This window comes from Rutidosis leptorrhynchoides, chromosome 1 (genome assembly GCF_046630445.1).
Source record: "Rutidosis leptorrhynchoides isolate AG116_Rl617_1_P2 chromosome 1, CSIRO_AGI_Rlap_v1, whole genome shotgun sequence".
Classification (NCBI taxonomy): Eukaryota; Viridiplantae; Streptophyta; class Magnoliopsida; order Asterales; family Asteraceae; genus Rutidosis; species Rutidosis leptorrhynchoides.
In genome coordinates this window covers 582,873,098-582,897,312 of record NC_092333.1, presented here as the reverse complement: position 1 = coordinate 582,897,312, position 24,215 = coordinate 582,873,098, and the positions used below count along the sequence as shown (strand labels likewise).

General features: G+C 33.4%; 1 protein-coding gene and 1 long non-coding RNA gene across 2 annotated transcripts; one reads left to right on the top strand and one right to left on the bottom strand.

Annotated features, from left to right (window-relative positions):
- Positions 1–16,046: 16,046 nt before the first annotated feature.
- LOC139882810 (uncharacterized) lies at positions 16,047–17,528 on the bottom strand. The gene is made up of 4 exons (XR_011771813.1): positions 17,356–17,528; positions 16,781–16,854; positions 16,308–16,445; positions 16,047–16,154 (listed from the first exon to the last, which is right to left on the bottom strand). It is a non-coding gene; the product is annotated as an uncharacterized lncRNA (long non-coding RNA).
- Positions 17,529–19,959: 2,431 nt separating this feature from the next.
- LOC139882798 (protein BIG GRAIN 1-like A) lies at positions 19,960–21,108 on the top strand. The gene has a single exon (XM_071867071.1). The coding sequence runs from the start codon at positions 19,976–19,978 to the stop codon at positions 21,089–21,091; it is 1,116 nt and encodes a 371-aa protein (XP_071723172.1). The 5' UTR covers positions 19,960–19,975; the 3' UTR covers positions 21,092–21,108.
- The last annotated feature ends 3,107 nt before the right edge of the window (positions 21,109–24,215 follow it).

The window sequence follows — 24,215 nt, the reverse complement described above, 5'->3', positions numbered from 1 at the left end:
TTTTGTATTGACATGAGTACTATATATGCATATTGAGTTTGTTCAAAAAGCCTCTAGCTTGAATACTTTTAATACCATCGGTGTAAGCACAATTTAGATGGACGGATCCGTTAGGTTAACAACCTCGCCCAAACAATATTAACCGTGGCGCATTTACTTTGAACATTAAATACATTTGAACAAGTGTATAACATTTTAGGAGGTAAAGGCGGGTATAGTGGCTTCTATACTCGGGTCATTGCTAGTATTCAGGTGCTCATATTATGCAAACGTTTTGCGACTTTGTGTTGTACTTGTAAAATCTCGTGGTCAAGGAAATTAAACTATTTTTCTGATAACTATTTTCAGATACTTTTATACTTTTAAACCTGTAGATTCACCAACATTATTTGTTGACCTGTTTTTGCTTGTTGTTATTCTCAGGTCCTTAAGAGGTATGCTTCTGCTCTGTTTGCTGCATGACTGGCCGTGGAGTCAACATTTGATTTTAAAGAACATTATTTACTTTCGCATTTAAAACTTTTATACTGTTTAAATACTGTTGGCTTGTGGTTACGATCACAACAGTGTTTCTATTTTGGGATTATTGACTTGTGCTTTTGAAAGTTAATTTTTAAATAAAATTAAATGCGATTGCTTTAAACGTCTCATATAGAGGGCGTAACTGTTAACTGTGGGACCTGGATTAACATGCCGTCAGATGGTAATTTGGCAGGGTGTTATAGTTGGTATCAGAGCCAACGGTTCGTAGGGAAACTAGGACTTGCATTAGTGTGTCTGATTTGGTCATTAGGACACCTTGATGAGTCTAGACTACGACCGGGACTTAGTCATTATATGAGTACTTTGTGACTAACGTTATTTACTTGACTAATCTGTTTCGTATGTGTTCTTGTACTATGAGTTAGATGTCACGGGATTCAGGAAACAGTGGCAGCGACTCCAGTGTGGCTGAGGTGAATGCTCCTGCCCAGCACCAGCACCTGCTCCGCATCAGATACCTAACCATCCCGTGAACCTTTATGCATTGGATTTGATTCATACTAACCGTAATAGGGATATTGTTGATCGTGTTAACGCTTTGAGCGATATTGCTAGGACATATCCGCTCCCCGATGATCTTGATAGGTTGGACGAAAGGGTCACAGTTATAAATACTTATACGTACGAGGCTGAAGCGAGGTTCGTTGAGATGGCGGGATTGATAGCAGCCTTGACTGCCAGGGTTGCTGCGTTGGAGGCGGAATGTAATAGGCCGAGGAATGATGGACCTGCCTCCCGTACCCGACAGAAGAGGAAGTGAAGGGTCGTTGACCATGAGCTTCTTTCCTTTTTCATCCGCCATACTTTCTTTATTTGATTATATAAGACTTAGCGGGTGTTATAAACCGGACTACTAGTACATTATGTTTATTGTTTGGTTTACTACTTTGGAATTTGGTTTATCACTTTCAGATTTTATTTATAATAATGGTATATTATGCTATTAATAACTATCTTTTATTGCATGCGGTAATATTCTATATTTAGTAACTTTGTATGATCATAATACTTGTGTTATGTTATACTTCTACTATTGCCATGAATGTTACTACTTAGTGCTACTACCACTACTATCACTACATAACACTAGTACCACTACTGCTACCACTAGTGACACTGCTAACACTACTATCACTACTTACACTACTTCTCACTACTAACGAATCTTTTCGTACTATTATTTACTAGTCTTCAACTCTCGTTGCTAGTATATTTTTAATAACACTGTTTTTCATTGATCTTACTTCGATGTATCGTTTGTGTAGAAAGAGACCATGTTTACTTCAGAAATGTTCGAGGCTCAAGTTGAAGAACTCGTTAACCAACGTGTGACGGAAGCTCTTATAGCTGCAGGTTTTGATTGCACGATTGAGAAATACTATCCCAGACGAGAGCGGATAAGGTGGGAAAATGAACTTCTGAACTTAAGGGTCATTGGAACTGACATTGCTAGTTACACTAACCGATTCCGGGAGCTATCGTTGCTTTGCCCACATTTGGTCCCATCAGCGGAAAGAGCAATCAAGAGGTACATGTCGGGATTGCCGATGGAAGTGTTTGGTTTTGTCCTTTCCCATCAACCAAAGACAATACTCGGAGTCATCAACATGGCGATTAAAAGGATGAAGAAAGTTAGCAGGATGGAAGGAAAAGAGATGCCTGTTACAGGAAATGAAGTTAATGGGAAAAGGAAACGATGTGAGAATTATGTTGGAAGTCTCGTACAGAGCCGAGGTGAGAAGCAAGAGATGCCCCGTAACTTCGAGAAAGGATCTTCATCCAACACGAATTACAAGGGAAAACTACCATTGTGCGGAAAATGTGGAAAGCACCACCATAGAGGATGCAAAGTGCTGGTTTGCATCAAGTGTCAAAAGAAGGGTCACCTGGCCCTAGATTGTAAGGTCAACACCAATAAGAATAGGTGTTTTATGTAGTGACCCGAACTTTTCCATGTTTATATATATTAATTGAGATTGATATTTACATGACTAAATGTTTCCAACGTGTTAAGCAATCAAACTTGTTAAGACTTGATTAAATGAAATAAGTTTCATATAGACAATTGATCACCCAAGTTGACCGGTGATTCACAAACGTTACAAAATTGTAAAAACTACATGTTGTGGTATATATAGACATATATATATGGTTGACATGAGATTATGATGAGTAAGTATCTCACTAAGTATATTAACAATGTGTGATATACATAATAAATGAGATTACTAAGTTAAGAAACTCGAAATGATATATATAACGATTATCGTTATGATAACGTCTACTAAACATATATGTATCATATTAAGATATTGATACACTATATTTAACATGATAAAATGATATTTAAATATATCATTAAGTGTGTTAACAATGAACTACATATGTAAAAACAAGACTACAAACTCAAGAATTACGGAACGAGACTTATATGTAACGATTATCGTTGTAACGATATTTTAATGTATATATCATATTAAGAGATATTCATACATCATAATATCATGATAATATAATAATTTAACATCTCATTTGATATAATAAACATTGGGTTAACAACATTAATTGAGATCGTTAACTTAAAGGTTTCAAAACAACACTTACATGTAACGACTAACGAAGACTTAACGACTCCATTAGAATGTATATACATATTGTGTTTTGATATGTATTCTTACACTTTTGAAAGACTTCAAGACACATATCAAAGTACTTCTACTTAACAAAAATGCTTACAATTACATCCTCGTTCAGTTTCATCAACAATTCTACTCGTATGCACCCGTATCCGTACTCGTACAATACACAACTTTTAGATGTATGTACTAATGGTATATACACTCCAATGATCAGCTATTAGTAGCCCATGTGAGTCACCTAACACATGTAGGAACCATCATTTGGCAACTAGCATGAAATATCTCATAAAATTACAAAAATATTAGTAATTATTCATGACTTATTACATGAAAACAAAATTACATATCCTTTATATCTAATCCATATATCAACGACCAAAAACACCTACAAACACTTTCATTCTTCAATTTTCTTCATCTAATTGATCTCTCTCAAGTTCTATCTTCAAGTTCTAAGTGTTCTTCATAAATTCCATAAGTATAGTTTCATAAAAATCAAGAATACTTCCAAGTTTGCAAGTCTACTTCCAAGCTTTCTAATCCATTCCAAGTAATCATCTAAGATCAAGGAACCTTTGTTATTTACAGTAGGTTATCTTTCTAATTCAAGGTAATATTCATATTCAAACTTTGATTCAATTTCTACAACTATAACAATCTTATTTCGAGTGAAAATCTTACTTGAACTGTTTTCGTGTCATGATTCTGCTTCAAGAACTTTCGAGCCATCCAAGGATCCTTTGAAGCTAGATCCATTTTTCTCATTTCCAGTAGTTTTATCCATAAAACTTGAGGTAGTAATGATGTTCACAACATCATTCGATTCATACATATAAAGCTATCTTATTCGAAGGTTTAAACTTGTAATCACTAGAACATAGTTTAGTTAATTCTAAACTTGTTCGCAAACAAAAGTTAATCCTTCTAACTTGACTTTTAAAATCAACTAAACACATGTTCTATATCTATATGATATGCTAACTTAATGATTTAAAACCTGAAAACACGATGAACACCATAAAATCGGATATACGCCGTCGTAGTGAAACCGGGGGCTGTTTTGGTTTGGATAATTAAAAACTATGATAAACTTTGATTTAAAAGTTGTTCTTTTGGGAAAATGATTTTTCATATGAACATGAAACTATATCCAAAAATCTTGGTTAAACTCAAAGTGAAAGTATGTTTTTCAAAATGGTCATCAAGATGTCGTTCTTTCGACGGAAATGACTACCTCTTTAGTAATTGACTTGTAACTTAAATTTCTGACTATAAACCTATACTTTTTCTATTTGGATTCTTAAATTAGAGTTCAATATAAAACCATAGCAATTTGATTCACTCAAAACGGATTTAAAATGAAGAAGTTATGGGTAAAACAAGATTGGATATTTTTGATCTTTTTAGCTACGGGAAATGTTTAACAAATCTATACAAATCATATCCTAGCTAATTTATATTGTATTATACATGTATTCAAATATATTATGTAATCTTGGAATACCATAGACACGTATGAAAATGTTTTGACATATCATATCGACCCATGTATATATATTATTTGGAACAACCATAGACACTCTATATGCAGTAATGTTGGAGTTAGCTATACAGGGTTGAGGTTGATTCGAAAAATATATATACTTTGAGTTGTGATTTAGCCTGAGACGTGTATATACTGGGTCGTGGATTGATTCAAGATAATATATATCGATTTATTTCTGTACATCTAACTGTGGACAACTAGTTGTAGGTTACTAACTAGGACAGCTGACTTAATACACTCAAATCTTTAAAACATAATAAAAATGGTTGTAATTATATTTTGATCATACTTTGATATATATGTACATATTTGTATAGGTTCGTGAATCGATCCGTGGCCAAGTCTTATTTCCGAGGAAGGAAATATCTGTGAAAGTGAGTTATAGTCCCACTTTTAAAATCTAATATTTTTGGGATGAGAATACATGCAGGTTTTATAAATGATTTACAAAATAGACACAAGTACGTGAAGCTACATTCTATGGTTGAATTATCAAAATCGAATATGCCCCTTTTTATTAAGTCTGGTAATCTAAGAATTAGGGAACAGACACCCTAATTGACGCGAATCCTAAAGATAGATCTATTGGGCCTAACAAACCCCATCCAAAGTACCGGATGCTTTAGTACTTCAAAATTTATATCATATCCGAAGGGTGTCCCGGAATGATGGGGATATTCTTATACATGCATCTTGTTAATGTTGGTTACCAGGTGTTCACCATATGAATGATTTTTATCTCTATGTATGGGATGTGTATTGAAATATGAAATCTTGCGGTCTATTGTTACGATTTGATATATATAGGTTAAACCTATAACTCACCAACATTTTTGTTGACGTTTAAAGCATATTTATTCTCAGGTGAATACTAAGAGCTTCCACTGTTGCATACTAAAATAAGGACAAGATTTGGAGTCCATGTTTGTATGATATTGTGCAAAAACCGCATTCAAGAAACATATGTCGATGTAATATATTTCTATTGTAAACCATTATGTAATGGTCGTGTGTAAACAGTATATTTTAGATTATCATTATTTGATAATCTACGTAATGTTTTTAAAACCTTTATTGATAAAATAAAGGTTATGGTTGTTTTAAAAATGAATGCAGTATTTGAAAAACGTCTCATATAGAGGTCAAAACCTCGCAACGAAATCAATTAATATGGAACGTTTATAATCAATATGAACGGGACATTTCATTTTATGTGTGGCGAAGCAGGCCATTATGCGAAGGACTGCCCGAGAAAAAGGAAAGATGGATCCACTCAGGGAACTGCAACCACCCATCACCCCGGTGGGACATGCAATGGAATTAACTCAGTTAAAGGTACGTTTTTTGCCCAGCTATCTTAATGTTTATGTTTTGTTTGATACTGGCGCCGATAGAAGTTTTATATCTAAGGATATTTGTCACAATGTTAAGAAACCTGTTTCTTCCTTAGATAACGTGTATTCCATAGAACTAGGGAATGGTAACTTGATGAGAGCTGATAAGATTTATTGTGATTGTACTTTGATGTTAGAAAGTAAGCCTTTTAGCATTGATGTGATACCTATTAAACTGGGAAGTTTTGACCTCGTGGTTGGAATGGACTGGTTAGCTGATAATAAAGCCGAGGTGGTCTGTGACCTAAAGGCTATTCGTATTCCTATTGCTGACGGTGAACCTATGATGATTTATGGTGAAAAGAATGGTTCGCAATTACATCTCATTAAGTGCTTGAAAGTCCAGAAGTATGTGAGAAAGGGATGTATCGCGTTCTTGGCTCATGTAAGTCAAATTGTACCAGAAGAAAGGAGACCCAAAGACGTTCTCATAGTTAAGGAATTTCTTGAAGTTTTTCCGGAGGAATTACCTGGTCTCCCAGCGCATCGAGAAATTGAGTTTCAGATAGACTTAGTGCCAGGAGCGGCACCGGTGGCTCGCGCACCGTACAGACTCGCACCCCCAGAGCTTCAAGAATTGTCTAGTCAATATTAAGAGTTGTTAGATAAGGGATTTATTCGACCGAGTTCTTCGCCTTGGGGAGCTCCAGTCTTGTTTGTTAAGAAGAAGGATGGGTCGATGAGATTGTGTATCGACTACAGAGAATTGAACAAGTTGACAATCAAGAATCGGTATCCGTTACCGAGGATTGATGACTTATTTGATCAGCTGCAGGGATCCAGTTGTTATTCGAAGATTGATTTGAGATCCGGGTATCATCAATTGAGAGTCAAAGAAGCTGATTTCCCGAAGACAGCGTTTAGAACACGTTAGGGACATTATGAGTTTACTGTGATGTCGTTTGGTTTGACGAACGCACCAGCAGTGTTCATGGACCTCATGAACCGTGTGTGTAAGTCATACCTAGATAAATTCGTCATTGTGTTTATTGATGATATATTGGTGTACTCCAAGAACAGAGAAGAGCACAAGCAGCATCTACGTGCGATATTGACTATACTTAGAGAAGAGCAGTTGTATACAAAATTCTCTAAATGTGACTTTTGGTTACCAGAAGTACAATTTCTTGGCCATGTTGTAGGGGCCAATGGAATACAGGTCGATCCAGCAAAGATTGAGTCAGTTAAGAATTGGGAAACTCCAAAGACGCCAACGCAGATTAGGCAGTTTTTGGGTCTAGCTGGTTACTACTGGAGATTCATTGAGGGATTCTCTAAGATCGCCCGACCATTGACCGCGTTGACTCATAAGGGCAAGAAGTTTGAGTGGTTAGAACCGCAAGAGACTGCATTTCAGTTGTTGAAAGAGAAGTTAACAATTGCACCAGTATTGTCTCTACCCGAGGGAAGTGAAGATTTTGTTGTTTATTGTGATGCCTCACGTCAAGGAATGGGTTGCGTGCTTATGCAACGAAATAAAGTAATTGCTTATGGATCGCGTCAGTTAAAGATTCATGAGCGGAACTACACTACGCACGACCTTGAGTTAGGAGCTGTTGTCTTTGCACTTAAAATGTGGAGACACTACCTATTTGGAACCAAGTTCACTATCTTCACTGACCATAAGAGTTTACAGCACATATTCGATCAGAAACAGCTCAACATGAGACAACGACGTTGGATGGAACTACTTAACGATTATAACTGCGAACTTCAATACCATCCGGGCAAGGCGAATGTTGTGGCGGATGCCTTAAGCAGAAAAGAGCGAGAGAAACCTCTTAGGGTTAAAGCTCTTAACATAGTTGTCCGTACAAATCTCACATCAAAAATCCGCGAAGCACAACAAGAAGCCATGAAACAAGATAATGTCGATGTTGAATTTCTTAGAGGAATGGATAAGAAATTTGACATCAAAGAGGACGGAACACGGTACTTTGCTAACCGAATTTGGGTACCAAAGTTTGGTGGATTGAGAGAACTAGTGTTGTAGGAAGCACACAAGTCGAGATACTCAATTCATACTGGATCAGATAAAATGTACCAAGATTTGAAGGCATTTTATTGGTGGCCAAATTTGAAAGCTGAGATTGCTACCTATGTCGGAAAGTGCTTGACTTACGCTAAAGTCAAGGCTGAACATCAGAAGCCATCAGGATTATTAACTCAACCAGAGATTCCCCAGTGGAAGTGGGAAGGTATTTCCATGGACTTCATTACGAAACTACCAAGAACGGCGGGAGGTCACGATACTATTTGGGTTATCGTGGATCGTCTTACTAAGTCCGCACACTTCTTACCGATAAGGGAAACTGATAAAATGGAGAAGTTGGCTCAGATCTACATTAAGGAAGTCGTCTCTAGGCATGGAGTGCCTATATCTATTATATCCGACCGCGACAGCAGATTTACTTCCAGGTTTTGGCAATCTTTACAGAAAGCAATGGGGACCCGTCTAGATATGAGTACAGCATATCACCCCCAGACGGATGGCCAGAGCGAACGAACTATTCAGACTTTTGAGGACATGTTGAGAGCGTGTGTCATTGATTTCTGAAACGGATGGGATAAGTATTTACCACTAGCTGAGTTCTCATACAATAACAGCTACCATGCGAGCATTAAAGCTGCATCTTTCGAAGCGTTGTATGGAAGGAAGTGTAGATCTCTCGTTTGCTGGAGCGAATTGGGAGATAGTCAGTTGACAGGCCCTGAGATTATTCAGGAGACAACTGAGAAAGTCCTACAGATTCAGGAACGACTGAGAACGGCTCGAAGTCGTCACAAGAGTTACGTCGATGTTAGACGGAAGGACATAGAGTTTCAAGTTGGTGACAAAGCTATGCTTAAGGTATCACCTTGGAAGGGTGTTGTACGATTTGGGAAACGAGGTAAACTGAGTCCTAGATTTGTTGGACCGTTTGAGATAACTGAAAGAGTTGGATCAGTTGCTTACAGATTGGAATTTCCACAAGCACTCAGCGGTATTCATGACGTTTTCCATGTATCCAATCTAAAGAAGTGCCTAGCCGATGATAATTTGATTATTCCTTTAGAGGAACTACGTATCGACGACAAACTTCATTTCATTGAGGAACCTGTTGAAATCTTGGGCCGTGAGGTCAAACAGTTGAAGTAAAGCAGAATTCCTATCGTTAAAGTTCGGTGGAACGCGAGAAGAGGACCAGAGTTCACGTGGGAGCGTGAAGACCAGATGAGGCTGAAATATCCGCAATTGTTTCCCGAGGAAACTACTTCAGCGGACGATCACTAAAATTTCGGGACGAAATTTTCAATAACATGTGGGTAATGTAACAACCCTGATTTTTTCGTTACTTCCGTTAACCTTCCGTTAGTTTATTTAACGGCGATTATATAACTTTTATGTGTTTTTGTGTAATAAATGCATACTTGATCTTAGGAGGGTTACAATAATTAATATGGGTTGATATTAATTCAAATAAATATTTCGGATAATGAAATACGATAAAAACGATACGATTTTGATAATAGCTTTTTGAGCAACGAAACGCTCGGGTTTATTTTAATAATTAATTTTATTAATTATTAACTTTTTAAAATATTTAATTTATTGAGTTTTTAATAAATTAAGCGATTGGTTGCGTTTAACGATCGAGTTAGCGTTCCGGGCCTTCGGTACGACTAAACGACACTTAAAACGGACCACGATTACACGGAATTGCAAAACGAGAGCCCGGAACCCCCCCACTTGGGCCATTCGGCCGACCCCTCCCCCATTCCCCCTTATTTTTTTATTTTGGGCTTATTTGCACTAGTGTGATGTTTAAAGTTAGGCCCTAACTAATTATATTTAACAAGCAAATAATAGAAATCCTTCCCCGTATTTTTTTTAGTCGACTTTTTGGCTCCCTCCCTCTCCCTTGCTGCCGTCGATCACCATCACCACTACCACCATCAATTTTCAATTTTTAGAGCAAGCCTTGAACACGAAAGTTACAATTCTCGATCTCCTCTACGCGTTGGTATAATTCTTTTAGCGATCTAAGGTTGCATTACTCGGCTATAAACCGTACAAGATAATTGTTCACTTTTCAATCCGAGCTTTATTCAAAGCTGAGTCTACAGTCCCGCTTTTCACATGTTTTCAAGGATGAGAATACACGCTGTTGTACTTACATTTTCAAATGCTTTTATATTGACATGAGTACTATATATGCATATTGAGTTTGTTCAAAAAGCCTCTAGCTTGAATACTTTTAATACCATCGGTGTAAGCACAATTTAGATGGACAGATCCGTTAGGTTGACAACCTCGCCCAAACAATATTAACCGTGGCGCATTTACTTTGAACATTAAATACATTTGAACAAGTGTATAACATTTTAGGAGGTAAAGGCGGGTATAGTGGCTTCTATACTCGGGTCATTGCTAGTATTCAGGTGCTCATATTATGCAAACGTTTTGCGACTTTGTGTTGTACTTGTAAAATCTCGTGGTCAAGGAAATTAAACTATTTTTCTGATAACTGTTTTCAGATACTGTTATATTTTTAAACCTGTAGATTCACCAACATTATTTGTTGACCTGTTTTTGCGTGTTGTTATTCTCATGTCCTTAAGAGGTATGCTTCTGCTGTGTTTGCTGCATGACTGGCCGTGGAGTCAGCATTTGATTTTAAAGAACATTATTTACTTTCGCATTTAAAACTTTTATACTGTTTAAATACTGTTGGCTTGTGATTACGATCACAACAGTGTTTCTATTTTGGGATTATTGACTTTTGCTTTTGAAAGTTAATTTTTAAATAAAATTAAATGCGATTGCTTTAAACGTCTCATATAGAGGGCGTAACTGTTAACTGTGGGACCTGGATTAACACGCCGTCAGATGGAAATTTGGCGGGGTGTTATAAGTTTTCTTTTCCTAACATCGAATGATCACATCCTCCCGATGTTTCATCATCAATGACACGTAATATATTCATATGTATGTATATATATATATATATATATATATATATATATATATATATATATATATATATATATATATATATATATATATATATATATTCAATTATACATATAGTATGCCCAAAACGCATCAACTTGTATTTAGCATGCAATTCATAGTTTCATTCAAACACACAATCCTAATACAAGTAGACTTCCTTCAACATTTCTTTTAAAATCATTTTCAAAACAATTTTGCATTTGTATGAATAACCTTTCATTAATTCAAAGTCTTTTGAAAAGGTTATTCTTATTAGCATTTTGATCATTGGTTTTGATTGATTTTAAGGTTACCCAATCCTTGACTTATCCCTTTCATTGAATTGCTAGTTTGGCCCATTTTTTCCATGTTCTCAATTCTCCTAATAATAGACAATGGACTTTGATTACATGATTTGTATTTGCTAGAGTCGTGACACAAATTCATTTCAAGTTTATCTTTTGATGAATCATAAATTGTCGTCTTTTCAAGCTTTCTTTTCAAAGTGTTGTTTTCATCAATTAGAACTTTGTTAGGTTGCTTAACTTTGTGTAATTCTTTTTCTAAAAGTATTACCTTGTCACGACTACTATCATATACAAACTTAATGGTCTTGTAATCATCTAATAATTCTTCATAATTAGAAGGATAGAATACATGTACCTCATTGCAATCCATGCTTGAGACATCATCTTCTTTGAAGGGAGATTCAACCTTTTCTTCACTTTGTCCATCTTGATTTAAATCATTCCAAGAACCCATGAGGCAAAAATCTTCATCTCCATCCAAACCCTTTTCTTGAAAATCAAAATCTCCAAGCGTCTTCAAATTCTCTCTTACCCTTTTACCCTTTAAATTCCTAGAGTTTTCTTCTTCTTGAGAGCATAGTGAATCCCAACACTCTTTTGCACTTTCACATGAAATTATCTTCATTCTTTCTTCATTAGGAAGAACTTTATGAAGTAGTGAAATAACATCAAATTATTTTAAAACTTCATTGTTTTAAAATGTTGATTTCACTAGTCTTGAACTAGCTTGTGGAACAAAGTCTCCTACTTTGATTATTCTCTACAATTAGTAATCCTTAGATTTGAGATAAACTTCAAATCTTAATTTTCACACATCAATATCTTCTTTATCAAAGATTGGTGCTTCTTTCACCAATTCTTCTAAGTATCCCATAGTTTGAGTTGATCCGAGAATCGTTGACTCAAGTTTTTGCACAAAACGAATTTCGACACTTTAAAAAACGTTTATAGAGCAATGATTTGAGAAACCGCTCTGATACCAATTGTAAGTAACTAGAGGGGGTGAATAGTTACTTGATACGTTTTTAACACTTTTTAAATTTGATTAACTATGATCAACCAATTCAACTCAAACTTGATGTGTGCGGTGTATATGTTCAAAATGATAATTAAAGTAATATAAAGAACATAAACACAAGGATTCATAGTGGTTCAAGTGGATGTTAACTACTCCACCTTAATCCACTCCCCGATTACACTAATCGGGATTTCTTGCTTCACTAAGCACTTTTTTCCAAACCCGGTGGAGATCTGATTTACAAGTCTTCAACTTCTTTGGTAGACAACAAGCCTAATCTTTCTATCCCTTTGAAAGACCAACTCCAACCTAGCTCAACTTGTCTTCAACTTGGACAAGTACTAATCTTCAAATAAGATTAATCAACTTCCTAAGTCCCTTTAAGGAAGTAGATCACAAAGCTAGTCTATGCTTCTACTAATTGAAGTTACAAGACTTATACAATTTGTAATGATAATCCTAAAACAATACTAGGACATACATTACACTAAGTAAACTCATAAGATGAACAATTTTGATTAATAAGTTTACAACAACCAAATTCTATATCTATAAGATCATAGAATCTTCTCTTGCTTGATCCTATTTGAGTAGTACTTAAGCCTTTGTGATCTCTGAAAATAAGCTGTGGAAATATGCAAGAGGGTCAGCTTCAAATGCGCCTCAATGCTTGCCTTTTATAGTGAGATTCAAAAACTAGCCGTTGTCACACGGTCACAGACACGGTCGACCGTGGTTCGACCGTGCGTGCTCCAGTCCAAAAGTATGTATTTGTTGTATAGCCGTTTGACTCAGATTTGAACATCACATTTTAGAATCTTTACTCCGTCTAGCACCTGTAAAAGAAACTCAATATCCTATACAAGTACTATATGCATTAAGTGTGTGAGATTTGGTCTTATTGAGTGAAAATGACATAACACTCCAAATGTGGTAAACCCAACATTCTTGGTGAAGTGTCTTGATTGATATTTTGGATAATCTCAGTTTGGTCAAGACTTAGTTAGGCTCATTAATGCATTTGATTCAATCCTAAAGACTAGTCAACATGTCATTAACTTCCTAGTTTCAATTAATCACAAGTCATATTCATTTTAAGATTAAGTAGAGATTAATTGAATGATGTCTTTCTAAAATAAACATTAAGTGTGTAAAGACATCAATGTTAAGTCATACTTGGACAAGTAATCACAATGTGTTACTTAGACAAGACCAAATAGATTATTGACCATTATTTCTTTGTGAACCATTTTACACTTAATTCATTGGTAAATTAGTTACTCGAATTCTAGTATTCTAACTAGTATACATAGCAAGCATATTAATCAAGTTGGCAAATTGATGAGTATTAAACATATTAGCAAGTAGCAAGTAATACTCACATATAGCAAGAGATAGTTATTCTAAAATCAATCATATACATATTTGTACGACACTATAGTTTAAGCTTTAGCAAGCTTACTTGCAATATAACATATTGCATGATTAATGTGTAAGCACACATTAATGTCCAACACATGAACAAGAGAAGAGCAATCTCTAGTTGGGACTTGGTGACCATCCTAAATGTATCTAACTGTATTTTAGGATTACAAGTCTTTACTAGTTACACTTGAAAACATTGTTCTTCATTTAGCCTTAATTTGTCACTAAGTGACCTTTAATTGTAATTAGTGTTCTAGTGACATTAGCTTATGTGTGTTGGTACTTCGTGATCATCCTAAGAATATCAAGATAAGTTTTAAGATCACAAGTTGTTGATTAACACTTATATGTTATGCCTAACCATGGTTAATTTGTTATTAAGATGTAATTAAGCGTAATTAACCAAGATTAGTGTTTTTCATGACCAAAACTCAATTGAGTATGGAGAGGGCATCTATTCTAAGCGTGTTGAGAAAGGTTTCATGAATTATAGATGTCGGGAAGTAGTCAAACTAAATTTGATCGAAAATGGTGACAGAGAATTCTGCGGTCGCACTACGGTTGACCGTGGTGGCGACCGTGCAACTTGTTTTCACAAAACTGCGTTGCAATTCAGTTTGGGCTTCTACGTCTAAGTATACGGTCGACCGTACTTTGAGCGTGTACTTTAATGATCTTTATTTTCATTCTTTAAGTTTTGTTTGACTTGGTCATTTGCAAGATCAAGTATGGATTAGTGAACTTGCGTGTTTTATGTTAACTGTCGATCATCACTTATGCATATCTATGTGTCATCATCAAAACAAATTCTTTGGTTAAGGATCATACTTAACTTAGTCGGTTAGTCAATTAACCAACATTCAACCAATATTCTTAAACACAATACAAACGGATTTAAAATCTTAAATTCTTCTACTTCTACTATACGATTTTTTATTTTCTTTTGTATCCAAAAGTCAAAGTCCTAATTTTCAAATATTTGTTGAACTAAATTCAAACAAAATTAGTTCACACGATTGTGATTTTCTTTTGCTCTAATTCTTTTGGGTTTTTGAAAAAGTAATGTTTTTATTTTATTTTATGAAATCCAGTTAACATTTTAAAAGAAAAAGGAGTGCGATTGTTTTTTGATGAAACCCATCTGATTTTTTAAAAGAAAAAAGAAAAACGATTGTTATTGTAATCCATTTACTTGTAATTATTTGTTGTCTGTGGTTTCTTGGAGATTTTGATGAACCCCTTCTCTTCCTACCGTTTCGATATCTATCTTTGCTGTAGCCCAGTCGCCATTGAATCTGAGATGAACACCAATGGATTTTTGTAACTCAAAGAAACTTCAATAAAAAACAGTGAAACAAAGAAAATCAACTTTAGTCAAGACCCATTTACTAAGTTTGAGAATAAATTAATCTACACATGTTCAAAGCAAATGGGTGTTGCTAGAATTGAAGAAAGCCATGACCTAAAATATGACAAAGAATATCATTGATCCAACAAATTGCTCTTACGAACAAAAAAACTGGAGAGAGTTGAAGGAAAAAATTGAACAAGAAGAAAAGACCTATAAAAGGTTTGGATTTGATATTATGATGGGGATGAATAGACTTTTTGTGTGTGTGTGTGTGTGTGTGTGTGTGTGGGGTTTGGATTAAAACACCATAAAAGATTTGGATTTGATTTGGTTTTTAGTTTGATTAGAGGGTGAAGAAGAAGTTGGGTTTATAAAATATTGGGAATGAAAATGAAGATGAGGGAAAAAGGAAGTAAGACAAAATTACGCCGGTCGTCCTTGAAGTATAGAAGAGATAAAATGATAGAACTACTCTCACATGTTTGGCACATGCTGAAGGCTAACGGCTCAAATAGACGGACAGTAAACAGAAGGATGGCGTACGTTATAAAATGCAAGTTTAGTGACAACGAACGCAAAAAAAAAAAAAAAAAAAAAAAAAAAAAAAAAAAAAACTTTGAGGACGACGCGTATGATTTCATTATATGTTCAAGAACGACGGGAGTAATTTTGTCTAATGAAAATTTAGATACTTTCCAAGTTGTTACATTTATGCATTAATATTGAAATTGTAATCGTATTAATGTACTATCTTAATCAAAATACCCGTGAATTAAATTATGTTCTCAAGTGTGAAATACATCATATTCAACAGATGGTTCTAAATCAAACAACTTTGTGAACCATGTAGCATTACAAAACTAAGCTCAAAATCTCAAACCTGGTTGTAAACGATTGAAACCTCGGCTAAATTTACACCTTATTCAATAAAACTGAAGGGTTAATGTCATCTCACCTAGATAAGAAAGAAAAATTATGATGTCAAACTATTGGTATTAAATATAATGTTGCCCAATTTATTTAATCTATTTAAGATATGTTCTTTCGAAATATGTTATAAATGATGCCATAATAATATACTCCGTAACAGAATGTAAGTGTAGCTTACCTAGAATAGAAAGTAATCATCTCCCAATTTGCATTCTTTAACAAACCATCATGTCAAATTTATGAAGACAATGATCAAACCTTGAAATATACAGAAACATATCTAGAAACACCTCAATCCATTTTTGAATGACCAGATCTGCAATTCAAACTATTTATCAACATATGATATTTAGAAATTTTCACCTTGTTACTCCCCAAAAAAAAGTCACTGAAAGTTGAGCATTTTATCAATAGCATATCAAACAAACAAAACACAACATGCATTTGGTTCATAAACTTCTTGCAAAATGTAAGTTCAACCAACGTATGTGTAGATTGGTTCCAAAGCACGGTTAAGTAGTCCCCTAATACCCAAATACCCATCAACATTATTAATAGTCAACACTACAATCTTAAGCAGTCCACAAATACCCAAATAACGATCACAAATACCATACTTATAAAGATGCAAATGATAGATATAATATATACCTCAACAATACAAATAAAGGAATCAAGCTCCTATTCTGGCCGTTCTTTTGCTCGTCTCACGAAATCATCAAATCCTAAAAAAATAAATTAACAGATGGGTTTAATATAAAAAGATTCAATGGGTCTAATATGTACCTTCTAAAACAGATGAGTTTAATATGTACCTTATAAAAGTGCTATATGATAAATACTTGAAGACAATGTTTCTTGCTTTTTAAGAATTGCAAAGATTCAATGGGTTTAATAGAAATAGCTTCTCATGTAATATGTATGAATGTGATGAATTCAGATCAAGTTCTATAAAAATATACTCGTAATGTGTATGAAATGCATATACATAACAATTAAAGAATAGGTTACCAAAAATCAGTTGTGGAAAAGTAGAACTACATTCATAAACCAAACATTTTTTTTTTTTTTTTTTTTTTTTTGACAACCGAAAAAGTAGAACAAAATATATCCATAGTAGACAACGCACATCCAATGACATCTAAGTCTTATAACATATTCATTATTGACTGATATTAGATTAAATAACATGTATTATACTTTAAACATATTATAAGAGAGCTTACCAACTGGTATATCTGGAGCATCAAACTATTGGAGAGAATGACTGTAACAAAGAAAGTGAAAATGCTGAAACGATGATTTTGCTATTGTTATCATTTCAAAAACGCTGCACGGCTTAACATTATCCATTCGAATCCCAAGCTATAACTTCCTGAAACTGACCACAATAATCACAATTATCAATGAACACACAAGAGAAACAAAAGTTTAAAGGAGACATATTATTCTAATATCGGTACATTCGAATAACATGAAGTAACAACTCAATTATACAGCTTTTGCACCCCATGCTAAAATAACCAATGATTAAGTTCTAAAACATAATCATGCTAAAAATAGAACCCATTCAACTATTTTCAAATGCAAACCAAGCGACCCATATTATCAACGGTAGAAAAGTACTACTATATAAACAATATTTAACTAATAAGAATATATTTAATTTCTCTAAGAAATTATTAACAAAAAAAATTTCATAACTAACAAAATTGAACACAAAACCTTAGTTCTTGAAATAACTTATATAGCGGAATTCGAATGCATGAACATTATTTCATGCAAATAACAGGAAGTAAACAGTTTTACATTGATATGTGCAATAACAAATTACAGTAACTTTCTAGTACATATCAAATGAGATGTTCAAGCACAAAAATACATGGCCGAATTGTAATACATACCTCATGATGCACTTGGTTGCTATAGTTCATCTTTCAAGGGATTCAAAATATTGGGCAAACTTTTGAGTTAGGCATAGACATTTTCAAAGTATTCTGATAAATTTTACTTACCTTCAATACACAAATTCATATACGTCATTTCATCAAACACCTTGTGAGCATCAAAATAACAAATGTTACTTGTCACTCGATATAATGTGACTGAAAATAGCAAAATCATATGCTAATAAAATTAACATATCTAATTTGTAGCAAACGTATACAAATGACATGTGAATGTGGTAACTTCTTATAAGCCAAAATAACACAGAAAAGAAATCATAAGAAATTGATGTATTATGTCGACCTGAATGATAGAGAAAGAATCAACAACGTTAAACATCCTTCAAACTTTTGAGATTCTTAGCCTTCCTCCAATTTCAAATTCACAGTTAATAACAAAACTAAAAACCCTTGGATCTTTTCCCTGTACTACACATAAGAAGAATCAAAGAAGAAAACACAATGTAAGCAAACCATTTCAATATAATTTTAGGAAGCATCCTTATAATCAAACTTGAAGAGCAAAGCCCCATTTAAAGTAAAAGCATAAAAGAGTACTACCTCCGTCTCCGTCATCCTTCCACCTCCGTCGGAAGATAGTGGTATTGGTAATAAAATCTTCAATTGTAGCAGCTAAAAGACGCATGTAAAGAATGATAACAGGAAGATGAATACTCGACTAACAATATGGATTTTCGGTTAACAGCAATTTGGAATTGAAAGACGCATGAAGGGCTCCGCAATTTGGAATTGTAGCAGCTAAAAGATGAATGTAATTGATGGTTGCGTTTATTAGAATTGAATTAAAAATTTTAGGGTTTTGATCTGCACAATAGTTTGAGGGTATATGTACAATCGATTTTCAAGGGTTTTGAGAGCATGCGTATAATTTTCTTCCCAGGGTAATTTTATATTTAAATTTTTTATTATATAAATTTTATGTTAATGACATCATCTAAAAAATTTTCTTTTTTCTTTTAATTTTCTTTTATAAACAGAAATTCTTTATTTATGACATTATCAGGTTAGAGTTTTAATAGATAGATAGATTAAAATATTAAATATTTAAATTTACACCAATATAAAAATAAATATTAAATTAATAATATATAATATATGATGATTAAATTCTACCAAAATCTATATGACTTGACACACCTGTATTTATGAGTATAATTTAGAATGAAGTAACGGATTTGTTGACCATTATTAATATAACTTAGACTTGGAAAAAATAAAAAGGGGTTAAAGTCACAAATTTGCTATGTATACTTTCTCAAATGTTCTGATATTGTCCATATATTCATTTGCGTCTCACTGTCGTCTATAAACTTTCAAAAAATGTACCAATGTCAACATTTTGTTACCGTTTACCTGTTGAACCGGTAAAGTTAATTATTTAACTTTTTTTTAATTTTATATGTTCCGATGTCGCTCATATATTTTCAGTTGTGTTTCGATGTCGCCCATATACTTTTAGTTTATGGTTCGATGTATCACTGACGTGTCACGACTACTTATAAGTCACGTCGTCAATTGTTTTCGTTACGGGTAAAAAAAGTATGATGGATATTTTTTGAAAGTTTGTAGACGACAGTGAGACGTAAATGAGCATATGGGCGACATCGGGACATTTGAGAAAGTATATAGGCAATTAGTGGTTTTAACCCAATAAAAAAATAAATCAACTAGTTATGTGCTTTTTCGTTAATGTCATAATTTAGTAATCTTTAAGGAATTTGCCGATCACCCCTGCCACCATGCCCGCGCACTCTCTCTCTCCTTATATAATCATGTATTCTTTACACCCTGTTCATCTGTTCTCTCATTTCACATCTTAATTCCCTCTCTAATTTGTATCCATCTATATTTATATCTTTTTTATATCAATTTCATCATCATGTATGCTTGGAATCATAAATCATCACTCAAAGAAACCAAACCTAGAGAAAACACTCAAATCCCATCATTTTCTTCAACTCTTCTCGACGAAATCTACCGTTCGATGGAATTTCGTGATCAAAAATCCGTGGAAATTAAGCTTCAAGATGAGAACTTTTTGAAGAAACAAAGTGGTGGTGGTGCAACAAACGACGATGGAATAACGAATCTACGACGAGCTTTTTTGGTTCAGAAATGGTTGGATATGAAAGTAAATGCAAAAAATTTTACTCGTAGAAGGAGGTCTTCATCATTACCTGAAAACTACCCGAAATCAGTACTTGGTAATGACCCGTTTTTATTTGGTTCTTCTTTAAGCACGTCTTATACGATGAGCTCAGAGCCAGGGGATTTCTACCACACAAGGTCGCAGAAACAATCTTGTTTTGGCCCTAAAAGGCCAAAACAAGTAAAAACTGACGTCAATAATTGTATGCAAATGGAGTTTGATTACTGCGTGGACGACAGTAATCAAACAGAAAGAATCAAACACGGGCGTCTAATTAAATCGAAAGCACAAGCACTAAAGATTTATGCTAATTTAAAAAGAGCAAAAGAACCAATCTCACCGGGAGGTCGATTATCGACATTTCTTAATTCTCTGTTCACAAATGGGCATCATCTCAAGAAACTAAAAGATTTGAACAACCAAAAGGTTGAAAGAACAACAAAATCGGCACATGGGTCCACATGTTCTTCGGTTTCTTCATTTACAAGATCATGTTTAAGTAAAGACTCTCCAAGATCAAGAGAGAAAAGGCTTAACAATGGGAATGTTCGAAGGACGGTTAGATTTTATCCGGTGAGTGTAATTTTTGATGAAGATTGTCGCCCATGTGGTGAAAAATATATTTGTAGTGAACAAGATATTTTGAAGGTCCATGTAACATCTATGTCTCAAAAGTTCGATGATGATGATGAAGAAGAAGATGATGATGATATGAAAAGTGATGCAAGCTCGGATTTATTCGAGCTTGATCACTTATCTATTTTGAAAGAATGTGAGGAACTTCCTGTATATGAAACTACCCATTTTGGCATGAATCAAGCCATTGCCAATGGGTTTATTTGCTAGTTTTGTTTCGGCATATATACGACATTCATTCACATATTCATTTTTTGGTTAAAATTCTTCTATCACATATCACATAAACAAATTAATTACAAGGTATAACTTTTTTAAGACTTGATTACATTAATGAATAAGAATCAAGATACCTTGTTTGAACATTAAACCGCCCGAATGTTTGTTAACCAACAAGTTATAGTTCATGGTGTTCGGAAAAATTTGATTTGTATTGATAAAAATTTGATTTATAGTTGAAAGAATAAGGAACTCATTTTGTTTGGTATTCTTTGGCAATACTTACATTAGTTAGTGTAAGTAATTTGTTATTACTAACGTTAATCCAATGAAAGAACTTGTGGGAACCTTGTGCTTTATATGTAATTTATATTAATTATATAAAAACAACAAAGAATTCTAGTATTAAAATTAAAATCATTTAATTTTAAATGCATGTCTTTATGTCATTATTCATCTTTTAAGCAAAGAAAATTTATCCGATTTATGAGAAACTCAAGTTTTACCCGTACCCAACGGATCACTTATTATGAGTTTGAGAGCCTAAATGTCAATACCATGCTTCTAAAAAAACAACACCTTTCGAAGTAAGAGTGATAACATTTGTTTCTATGTCTATTTTTTTATTTAATTTTTTTTTTTTTTTTTTTTTTTTTTTTTTTTTTTTTTTGAATTTGGTAGTATGTGAAATTGAATTGAACGGGGGAAATGGGACCAAAAGTTAAAGGTTGAGAATAGAGACAAATGCTGGAAAAGAAGAGAAGAAGACGACGAGTAAGTAGTGTTGCTTTTGGTTGATCCCAAGTTTGATGGATGGATGGATTTGAGAGTGACAGTTTATGAGATAAAAAGAAAAAGTGAGGGTAAACATATGGAAAAAGAGAAATAAAGAAGGGGTAAAAGTGAAAAATGAAGATTCCAAGATCGGAACTAGAAGCAAAGCTAGTAGAGGACAATTCTAAAGAGGAAAGCGACACCTTTTGCTTTCTTTCTTTCTTTCATTATCAATTCGCCCGTTGTTGCTTCCATAATGGTTTCGAACATTATTCGATTACTAATCGTTTATCCTAAAGTTTTAGAGACAATATTTTACATACATAATTGAGAAAATTGCGCGTATAGTCCCTGTGATTTGTAGCATCCAGCGTGGATAGACAAAGTTGGTGATTTGAGTGTGGATAGTCCATATGACTTAAAAGTGGAGCAAGGATAGTCTAGTTCACTAACACTATTAACTTTTCCGTTAAAACTTAATCATGTGCCAAGCATGTGAGGGTATTTTTGTATTTTGTTCTTCCTTTCACCTAATACCAACCCTTTTAGTAAAAGATACTTCTGACTCAAGCACTCAAAACATATAAAATCAAATTCACAATTTCTAGGGTTTATCATTATCACCCCCTTCATCCTTCAACAGTAACGATTTATACTTTTTGTGACTGATTCATAACCAAAGACTGCAATAAATTCGAAATTCAATGATGAACAGGAGCAAGTTATGATGATGAACTCGACATCTAATCTTTCGATTTAGGCTTCTTCAGATGTTGATGTAAACATAAAAGATGCTTAAAAACATCTTGTGAATGCTTGTGACGATCCGGAAATTTCCGACCAAATTTAAACTTTATCTTTATATTATTCCGACACGATAAGCAAAGTTTGTTAAGTTAAATCTCAAGAATTTTAAATTGTGTTCATACATTCATTATAACCTCGACCAAATTCCGACGATTCACGAACCGTTATATATAAATAAATATGTATATATATATTATAACTTAAAAATATTAATAAAGTATTAAACGTATAATACTTTACATGAACGTATTTGTTTCAATATGTTTATCGATGGAATTAGAAGATAATATCAAATGATTGATTTATCAGATACATTGTGATATGATTACGGGTCTATGTTATAAGGTCCACTGTGATTTAAGAAATCTATTCTTTTTGACGACATTCGAAAAATGGTAAAGTGATTTATAAGTAAGAACGTGGAGTGTAAATAACTTAGATGTTGGATATCGACAAGTTAAGTAACTCGGTATTTTTCATTAAGATTATTTCATACGTTTATTTAACTTTTGAACTTTATCGCATGCTTCACCAACAGTCTGTAATTTAAAAACTTGAAACCTATTATGAAAATATATGATTTTACTTTTCTAAAACGTTTTATGATATAACGATTTCCATTATATTAACCTTTAAACAAAATGCTTCTTAAATATATTTAGTTTTGGAAAATAAAATTATCATATTTATTTGATTTAGTTTCAAACGTACAAAAACGTTTTCAGTTTAAAAAGAACTTTATTATTAAAACGTATATAACTTTTATAAATATCTAGAACCACTTTTAACAACTCATTACTTAACCAGTATGATAAAGATAACGATATTTATATTTTATTTTATTAAATATATATAACGATTTAAATTAATATTATATATATTTATACGCGTATTATACGTACATAGTTTTTTACTTTTACTATACTTAAAATTTACTTTTACTTTATTTTTACTTTACCTTAACTTTAATAATTCATACTTTAATAATTCACTTTAATAATTCACTTTAATAATTCATACTTTAATAATTCACTTTAATAATTCATACTTTAATAATTTATACTTTAATAATTCACTTTAATAATTCATACTTTAATAATTCACTTTAATAATTCATACTTTAATAATTTACTTTAATAATTCATACTTTAATAATTCATACTTTAATAATTCACTTTAGTAATTCATAATTTAATAATTCAAAAATCTATTATAAATAGAATTCAATAGGTTTCATTATTGGATAGAAACTTGAAAATATTTTCTCTAAACTCTCTCAATCGATTTACATATATATATTTACTCCGTATTATTTCAAGATATTATCAGTATACATAAAATATTACGACGGAATGCTGTCCGAGTGATTTCGAAATTGTTTTTCGAGCGGGATAGAGCTAAGGAAATTATGGGTTAAAGCTATGGAGGTTATGGGTATGGTTCAGGAGTATTGCTCGTGAGTCAAACTAGTGTTTATCATCTCCGTTGCGTCTACGTACTTTTCCTGCAATATTGAATCTCAATATTGATACGT

Coding starts and splice junctions, on each gene's coding strand:
- LOC139882798 (XM_071867071.1), top strand. CDS start 19,976: ATGTATGCTTGGAATCATAAATCATCACTCAAAGAAACCAAACCTAGA.